This window comes from Octodon degus, unplaced genomic scaffold (genome assembly GCF_000260255.1).
Source record: "Octodon degus isolate 3935 unplaced genomic scaffold, OctDeg1.0 scaffold00051, whole genome shotgun sequence".
Classification (NCBI taxonomy): Eukaryota; Metazoa; Chordata; class Mammalia; order Rodentia; family Octodontidae; genus Octodon; species Octodon degus.
Window position 1 is genome coordinate 610,622 of NW_004524627.1, and position 10,160 is coordinate 620,781.

General features: G+C 31.6%; 1 protein-coding gene across 3 annotated transcripts in view; it reads right to left on the minus strand.

Annotated features, from left to right (window-relative positions):
- Sgcz (sarcoglycan zeta) overlaps positions 1-10,160 on the minus strand; it is a 541,523-nt gene that overhangs the window by 146,254 nt on the left and 385,109 nt on the right. For all 3 annotated transcript variants that reach the window (XM_004633049.2, XM_023717269.1, XM_023717270.1), the window contains exon 3: positions 7,187-7,274. In XM_004633049.2, the coding sequence (XP_004633106.1) occupies positions 7,187-7,274 (88 nt within the window). The remainder of the gene's footprint in view (positions 1-7,186; positions 7,275-10,160) is intronic.

A 10,160-nucleotide genomic window follows, 5' to 3' on the forward strand; every position in this document is an offset into this window, starting at 1 on the left:
TTTTTTGTGGAACCAGGGATTGAACTGAGACCCTTGTGCTTGCTAGGGAAGCACTTATTCCACTGAGCCATCTCCCTGGCTGCCTATATATGGTTTGATTTCTAAATTTATTTGTATAACGTACAATTTTTTTTAACATTCTATAGGGATTTAAATTTTAGAATATCCATGTTTGTTGGGAAGTAGCCATTCCATTTTATGCCTAAGGTGTTTGATATTCAGACAGACAGTGATGTTAAGCTTAACTGCCTCTGCTACAGGGTAATAATATCATTAAGCTTCTCTCCTGGATGTTTAACAAAGTTTGAAGATCAAAGTTAGAGAGATAGATGGGCTACAAGGACAGCCAGTATTCTGACCTTAGCCCATCAAGGTCAGTTAGGATTTATGACATAAGAGAACATCTGCTGTGACATATTGTAACTAAGCGGTGTCCCAAATTTTCTGATCAAGGAAACTATGAGGTCACAGAGGAAAGTGACTGATGATGTAGTGTGCCTAAGGAGAGTCACATGGCGAGAAAAAATCCTCTCAGGCTTTCACAGAGAGAAAATTAGTCAAACAATGGCCGTGACTCATCCAGATGTCTGAAACTGACAAAAGATCTACAAGGTATTGTACATGGTTCCAGAGTAAATCCTGAGGGGATTTGACTAACCTTGTCAGATAGTAAGTTACATTTTTAGTTATAAGTCTTGCTTTAACTTGGCCTTAACCATCCAGCAGAAAAGTGTAACAAAAAGGTATAAAAGCGTAAAGTTATATTAAAATGATGAGCTGTAAAAGGCTCAAGTCAGTAACTTCTGACAATTGCCAGTTGTGCTGATAACTCACTACTGTTATGGACTATTGGATCATGTGGGATTATTGTGCTGAATTCAAGTACATACAGTCTTTGGACTGGCATGAAGTATGAAAAGGTCCTTTAAAGACTTCTCCAAATATAGCTTCTTTAACTGAAATGGAACATTCATCTTTGACAAAACAAAACAAAAAAAAAGGGCTAAGTTGGGAGTCATAGAAACTAGGAAATTGATCAAATGTGTGTAGATGGAACTAGGCCTCAGTAACTAAAGCAAACAAGCTACCTCAGTCCTGAGATAAACATTCTGTCAGCTCTTAGTTGCTAGTCAGCCTTGTGCTACATGCTACTAACTTTGCAAATGTATAAATAAAGGACTGTTTTGTTGCAAAAAAAGATAGAAAGAAAGAAAATATATATGTATACATAAGGTAGGATAGATGTATAGCAACTTTCTCTTAGTTTATTGAGAAGAAAGATTTGTACTAATATTGTTTAGGCAACAACTACTATGAAGAACAACAATATGCAATGTATTCATTATTTTTGCTGCCCTACTAACCTGTTTTGAAATTGTTTCATAGTTATTTTGTCTTTTTTCTCATTAAAATGAATAAAAAATAAATGAAAAAATAAAAAAAATTCTTTGACCACTTAATAATTATTTTATACAATCATTTTGTTTTCATCTTTCAACCACACTTTAAACATTTTTGTTAGTCTATTTGTAGGCCTGTCTCTTTTAAAAGTGAAGATGTTAAAAGCATTGCACACTATATTGAGGAGCACTTTAGTAAGCACTGTGTACCTTGTCATTGGTTTATCTGAGAGAAAGATAACTTTGTTCCCCCAAAGACTATAGTTATTTTTCAGAGGTACAATAGCACTGTCCCATTGGGTGGATTTGTCTTCACACCTTCACTACCAGGATGGTCGCTGAAGTTTTATTAGTCACTATAGGTTTTCATATGATTAAAGTTGTACTAATGAAAACTTTAAAAATATGATTAACTCCTTGAATAGTAACTCTTTAAAATATTCATCTTTGTCACAGAGGACCGTTCCCTTATATTACTCAAAAATTATAGAGGAGAAATGAGAGAAAAATATTTTCTTATAGAATTCTAATACTCTTTGTTTTCTGATTTTTCTTGCCTATTTTTGTGTGGATTTTAAAGAATGTGTTTGTTAGTGTGTAACTGAATGACAGCAAGAAAGCACAGAAGATCTTCCCCAAATGTTTATTCTGGGGTTTGTAAGAGTTACCATCTCTACTCTTGACTTCTGCTTCCTTATAAGTTCTGGTGGACAAGATATCCAAGCACCTCAAAATCTCTGAAGGAATGAGAACCAACTGTTCTGTAGAAGCCATCACCGTTTTTCCTATTATGTGATCCTTAAGATTCCATTACAGAATATGAAAAACGTGTCTACTAACTATAAATATTAATTTAATTTCTTTAAATTCACATTCCTGCTTTTTACTATAATTCAGGTCTATTTAAGAAATCCATAACTAGAAACATTCGAGATTTATGGAATAAAATCAGAAAATGAGTAATGAAAGATTGTAAATCAAATTTCCATGCAATTTGATAATTATTTCACTCACATTTGATAAATAGAAATCAGATTTTGGAAGATGAGTAGATAGTACTCACAATAACATCTAGCAATTTTTAGACCCTAATTCATTCAGAAGTTATTTTCTCCAGTATGCTGAACATTAAACAAAAAGAAGGAAGGCAAATGTGAGATGCTACTTGTGGTAGAATTTTGTAGTTTAAGCATGCTTCACAAGAAAAATTTCAGGACAACTGACATTGCAGTTTTATTTTTTTGTACATAGGACAGAGTCTACAGGGTCTCACTATGTAGATCAGACTCACAGTGATTCTCCTGTTTTCAGTCTCCCAAACACTGGGATTATAGGCGTGCACCACCATGCCCAGTCCCAATCACCAAATGAGCAAGCTCCATGGGTGGGGCTGCATGGAATACCAGGGATCGACCCAGCCCCTGAGCTCAACATTGCAGTTTTAAATACAGTTTTCTCGGTGGTTTACTAAGACGTTGGTACCAACTTGACATTATGGACCCTGACATGTTTATGGCATGGATCCATGTAAGCAGCCATTCTGGATTGCTTAAAAGCTATCACTGTGGCTGAAATTAAATAAAAGAGCTATTAAAATGTTGCTCAACTCACTAGGATTACTCTTTGTTAAGTTTCTCAGTTCAGCACCCTGTTATTTGCATCATCAAAATATACAGAATGTTGAGCCAAGGCATATGAGAAGGGAGAAGGTCATAGCTGATCTATTGTTCTCTAAAAATATTTGATATTAATGCAAAAATAATTTGATATAATATTAATAATCTATAATTTAATACTTTAGTTCAGTTGCTAAGATTTATTAAAGAACAATAATTCTGAAATCAACATCTCTGCTCTTAAACACCTATAAATGCAGTTTAAACCTGTTTTAATCAAGGGCAATATAATATTATTGGTAAATAAAGGAGAATTAATTATCCCCTTAACATTGTGAAAATATTATACTTTTAGTGAATATATATGCTAGTGTTGGTTGTTACTGTCATTAGGGTTATGAAGATTTTATCAAAATTACATAACAATATTTTATATGCATAATCCTAAAGAAATTTATTTTTTCTATGTACTACATCCATAGTGAAGACCAACTTTACAATGACATTGCATGTCATATCTTTTTTTCTCATTATTTGATTCAAAGTCATGAAAATTATGCTATCCTGCTGAGGCAAGCTTAGGCAAATGTGCAAGGACCGAGATTTGACCCTGAGCACCACATTTTGTACCAGCCTCACCTCCAGGTTGGCTGAGCCAGCCACAAATAACAAAACAAAACAAAACCAAAAAATCATGCTATTACATGAATATATAACATCTGAAAACACACACTATTTCTCTTGCCTTTATAAAGGAGTAACTATAAATCAAATAGTAGAAGATTCTGTTCTGAAGAGTGATTCTGAGACTTTTTTAAGAAAGCTCTTGCTTTTCCTTGAAGGAGTCTGAACTCTGGGGATGGGATGCTTTCTTTAACTACCTCTCAACAATAATCACATTCCTTTCTTTCAGCTTTATTCTAAGAAGAGAAATTTGTAGAATAAACGTGAGTTCATTAATCTCCAAAAATTATGATGGCTATGAAAGATCATAATCACAGACTTTGTGGTGAATTCTCACAATAAATGTTTCTTATTATGTCAATTTAACACAAAACCTGGAACTCCATAATTTCACAAAAGTATTTGTCCAACTGATGTTTTTACCTTGCTTTAAAAGATTTATATTAGCTTGTTTATACCTGAGCTGCCTAAACATATAACATATTTGCTGGGCACTTATTGGATTAAAATGATTTGATTTCATATTCAGAGAGTGAGTCTGGGATAACATTAGTGCAGTGGAGTTCTTCACTACCTGCATTACACTCATTTCTGTGAACTGAAGTAATGGAAGGTAGGTTTACAGACAGAGAATGGCATGGAGAAAGGGAAAGGACATTTCTTTTGCTGAAAACTCACACATAATTTTAATGATAAATTAGGAGAAGTGATTAATGGTAAGGCAGATTTTCTTGGCTCTTCTGTAGTAGAAATAAACTCCTGAAAAAGTATTTCAGCCTGCTATATTGACAGAATTGACTAAACTTTTCTCATTTCAATTGATAGATTGGTTGATGTTAGAATGGTTTTACACAGAGAATTAAAAATACTTGACATTTTGGTCTATAATTTTGTATTGATTTGTGTTGATCTATTTTTTTAAATATCACCAAGGAGTATCAAAATTAAGTGCTATAATCATGGTTATGCCATTAAACAAAACCGAGAAAGGAAAGAAACTTTAAGAAAAAACAAAAGAGGGTGACAATCATTTCTTTATGTAACAGAAGTTGATTGTCTACTCTGATGGAAATCAATGTGTCTTCAAATTTGCTATAATAGTAAATCTACCATTTCATCATTCATATTTTCACAAATGCACATATTTATTGTCCATTATGCTGTTCTGCATCTCTGCAATAGTATCATAATCTAACAAATGTAAGTTCTGTTCTTAGACATATGAAATAAAATGTGAAATTTCTAACAGTTTTCATAAATTAAAAGACATCAATAATTACAAACATGACTATCAAAATACTTATAGATTCAATGTATAATTGAATATATTTTTATAACAATGTGTGTCATTATTCCTAGTTTAGAGATGTAAAAAAGCTGAACCTTTAAATGATAAATTGTTTTATTGAAGCCCATTCAACTAATTAGCCCAATGTGGTGTGACTTCAAGTAGAATGTCTTATATCTCTGTTTTCTCAATTCTAGCCTAATTCTTCTTTTGATCTAAGTTTATTGAGAAATGCAAAGCAGTGAAAAGCTGCAAGTCCCTAACCTTACACTCAGAGGGCCAGTTTTCAGGTTAAGCCTCACTGGAATAAGGCATTTCTATCCACAGAAATACCTGACTGAATTATTGACTTAGCAATTTGCTACATTAAAAATAAACTTAACTTTTCCTCTTCTTTCACATCCTTTGATAAATATTTATAGCATATCAAAATCCGTTTGGATAGGCATCAATGTAAAGGAAACATTATTAAGAATTCTCAACTTTAAAATATATTTTATGTAAAATACAGCATGTTTTTGCATATTCTGCAGGAAAGCATGTAGCAAGATATGAATGCTATTACAGTAGCTAGATTACAGTAGTTAGAACTTAAGAGCTGCTTTACCTTGTTCAATAATTATACAGTTATTATGTTTGACTGAGGACTTTGGTATGGTCCTTTGGGCTTAATTTACTATTTTTTTCATATGTATCAAAGATCTCATTATATGAAGAAAAGAATGCAAAGGAAACATTGTTAAGAAATCTCAACTTAAATAAATTATGTTATGCAAAATCTGCCAAGTGTAGGTCCATCTGTCGGCCTGTTTATGCAGTTTCAACATAACTAGCATGAATTGGCCTCAACATTAAAGTCTACTGTCTGATATTTCTAACTCAAATATAAATTCATAACCATAAGTTTTTCAATTTGTAATCAATTTTTTTATTGCTGTCTTTGAAAATGATATGTTGTATCTATTACAAAATATTATCAAATAATAGCAATTAATAGATATATAATGACACACGAAGTAAAATATATAATTTTTCATAAATAAATACAATTAAGTGGTTGGAATGAATATGTGTCTCTAAAATGTTTCTATGTAGTTTCATTAAAATGCATTATTATTCAAAAATATTTCATAAACCATGGAAGTAGACACAATAAAATTTGTTTATAACTATAGAATTTTTAATGTCATCTTTTACAATAATTTAATTAGAAATATTAAAAACATACATTTTCATGTAAATGATAACAGGGCCTAATTTCTCATTGGAATAACAACAAATTATTCCTCAAAATTGTATGCTACTTATCTTTGCTTTTTTATTTGTAATATAGGTAAATAAGTAAAAAAATTGAAAAATTAGATATATATAAGTACAGTGTCAGCACTAGGTAATTTTATCCTAGATCAAATATGCTATTCTTGTATTAATTGAGTTTCTACTGAATTTCAAAACTTTACGTAATTTTCAGTTGCATCTGACTTTTTGTTTGACTTTTCCCTCATAAAATGAAGTCCAATAATAATATTTCATATTTTGAAATAATATGAATATCAACATTAAATACATTTCATAAAAATAATCTTGCTTTCATTTATAGCTTCTACATCCTAAAAAAACATAAAGGATGGTTTTTTTTGTTTGTTTGTTTGTTTGTTTGTTTTTTTGCAGAACCGAGGATTGAACTCAGGCCCTTGCACTTGCCAGGGAAGCTCTTATTCCACTGAGCCATCTCCCTGGCCCTGATATTAACAAACATTTTATAAATACTAGGATTTATTACACTCAACAAGTGTGTCATTTCTAACATATATTAGCAGATAGTATATATAATAAAATTATTTCCTCAAACATTGACCTAGCAATGTCATCTAATATTACTTTTATGTCCTTTTAAATAATATAAATTTTTTAAAGAAATGGTGCGTTTCATATATCAGAAGTAATGACATACAGAAACAAATGTAACTCCATTTTGTAACAACACACTGCAAAGAGTAATAAATCCTAAATACAGAAAATGGTATCTAGCTTTATGGTATAGCAAATCATATGTGAGGCCCTCGGCCACTTGGGATGTCTAGCTATCTAGTAGAGGAACAGCAGTCTTCCATAATTTCCAACTTCTATCATCACAGTTTCAAAGGGTGTAAAAGGTCAAAACCATTGCTAACGAACTCTTTACCCGAAACACTCACCCACTGTCAGCTGTCCTGTGAGCTGCCCCATGTGGTTTCTTGCATTCACTGTTACATTCCGGTCAGACTGTAAGATCAGTGGGCTGTCCTGGGAAACATGCACAAAATAAAGAAATCAAATGGAGAATATAAATGTAGTCAAACTCATATAAAATTACAGTGTTTGGCAAGGTATTATCAAAGCTATTTAAAGAATTAGGTAACTGTTTCCACATTTCAAATATCTGTTAAACAATGCTAAAATTTGGGTGGCTTGGAGTAATTATTTATTTTGATAGGAATGTTTTAATTTTCATGAGTGGGCAATAACTATTTGAAGCAGTGTTTTCAATTTTATTGATTGTGGTAGGCCAGAAGCATAGAGTCTGTCTCCTCCTCTCTCCCAGTGGTGCATATATTCCTGCCTGCACAGATCTCTAATGCATTTCCACTGGAGCAGCCCCCTCTAAAGCTTAACTTGCTGCTTTCAGACCTCCGTTTAAATGGCACCTTCTCAAACTCACCTCGTCGGGTCACGGCAACTGCAGACATACTCAGTCTCACTACCATACATAGTATCTAAGTATTTTAGTATATGCAATATACTAGCTGTACAAAACCTCTTTCCAAATTAGAATTCAGAATTTTATATTTTTATTTGTATGGAAACACTACATTTTTCAGAAGAATGTTTTAATCTCTTCTGATTAGGCAGAAAGAGCAAAGCAAAATACATGTACACACACACATGCACACAAACCTTTCATTTTAAAAGTGAATTTTGCTGGTGTGTACAAACTAAGACTGGATAGGATTTGGTATTCGACAGTAATTTTCTTTAGTTTGAAAAATATATTTATTCTTTTGAAACATAATACAGTTTCCTTATTGAAGCTTAGTTTTTTCTGTCTTAAGCATCTTTTCTGCATTTAAAACTATGTATTCCTATAGGTATATCCATGTTTCAGACACTCATCTTTATAATTTAAACATTATATTATGTCTCTAATTAAAATACCCAAATTCTTTGTGTGTGTGTGTGTGTGTGTGTGTGTGTGTGTGTGTGTGTGTAACCGGGGATTGAACTCAGGCCCTTGAGCTTGCCTGGCAAGTTCTTATTCTACTGAGCTATCTCCCTGGCCCGAAATGCCCAAATTCTGATTATAAACTAAGGACTAGTGACAAACATGTAGCATTGTTAGGTCACTTTCACCTATGATGATGACATGAAGAGAATTTTTAGCAGAGGCACACGCATGAGCACACATGCACACACACACACACACACACACACACAAATTGTGTTCAATGTTGATGAAGTTCAAACTAAGGAGCTCTAAATTAAATAAAAATAATTTGAATATAAAAATAGGATGCTACAAAGCAACTTGTAGCACAAAAATTGTGGAAAAAGAATACGGGATGAAATTTTATTCATGTTCTTTCAGTAATTATGATATATATGACTGTTAATTTAGATTTTAAAATTTATGATACAATTTCATTTAAATTACTACATATTTGAGCAGACATATCTGTAATTTTCAGCACAATAGAAGAGATTTTATATATGTAATTTTTCGATTATGTAACTATAGTAAAATATGATTGACTTACAAATACATTAAGATCAAGAAAAGTCAATTTGAAAAAGCAGTAGGTATTTTATCCAATTTAATGGAAATAATCTACATTTAAACTTAAAGCGCAATCCATGTGCATCTTTGTCTAAACATAGCAATGCACATGTAGTCTGCCCTTAGGGATCTCACTGAAGTTTTATCTCTTATATGCTCCTCTTCTATCTATATTATTCCACTAAATTTCATCTTAAAATTAAGTTTTATATAAATATTAAAATTATACTAAGATAGCAGTTGCAATCTCTTTACTCACTGAGACTAAAAACACAGAGTATCAGAGGTAATGAGCAATTCTCTTCACTGTTTTCATGGGTATAAAATTATATTGCAATGCTATATAGATTTGCTAAAATGTGATTGAGTGAACTGAATCAAAACTAATTAACTACTCTTGATAAACAAAATCAGTGGACATAAGAGCAACATTTTCATTAACAAACTATATCTCTTTTTTGTATTAATATCAACAATAATATCTTTGGGCATTAGAACTATTAAGTATGCATCTTAGTTTCAACACATGACATTTCATAGAAAACTTACTCAGTATTGATTAAAATGCACACATATGATAAAATATCTGTGGTGAAAATGATGGTCACTCTTCTAGCCATCTTATATTAATACAAATATAAGCAATGTCAGAGACCTGTACCAAAATATTTTAAGTGAGAAACTTCTAACCAATGTAAAATGACTGATATTTAAAAATATTTTCTCTAAAAGCAGGCCTCAAAGTATATTAGATTTTCTTTCTATTTTTCCTCCATTTTTCTCTGTGAGAGAAAATTTCTGCCAATATTATGTTTTTGCTTTTTGTTTTTGTTTTCTATAGAGTTAAGGTGATAACTCGGTGGCATAATTGCCTGCCTGGCAAGCGCATGGTCCTGAGTTAGATCCCCAGTCCAATATATATATGCATATAATATGCATAAATGTTTTTTCTATATTCCTTATGTATACGACTTTATTTTCTACTTCTGTGTGCTAGAACTTACATAGCTATTCTTTAGTTCCAAATATTGAAATATATAAGTGAGTAGCCTCATACAATTTATATTTTCTGAAAACACAAATGGTGGAACAGTATTTTTATTTTTTATTTTTTTGCTTTAAAAACAATAATTTATTATACTGTCTGAGGTACCTCAAATGCAGAGCTTTATCATGATCTCACACATATTTAAATATTGGCATTAAAGTTCATTGCAATTTCTTTAAAGTACCGTACTAGATGATAGAATTTTGTGACATTTTATTTTATTTTTGACTTTACAAATAAAATACATTAATGATTAAAGATATAACCAATATATTGTAACTACTGTTCATTTTTTTGATTTTTATTTTTT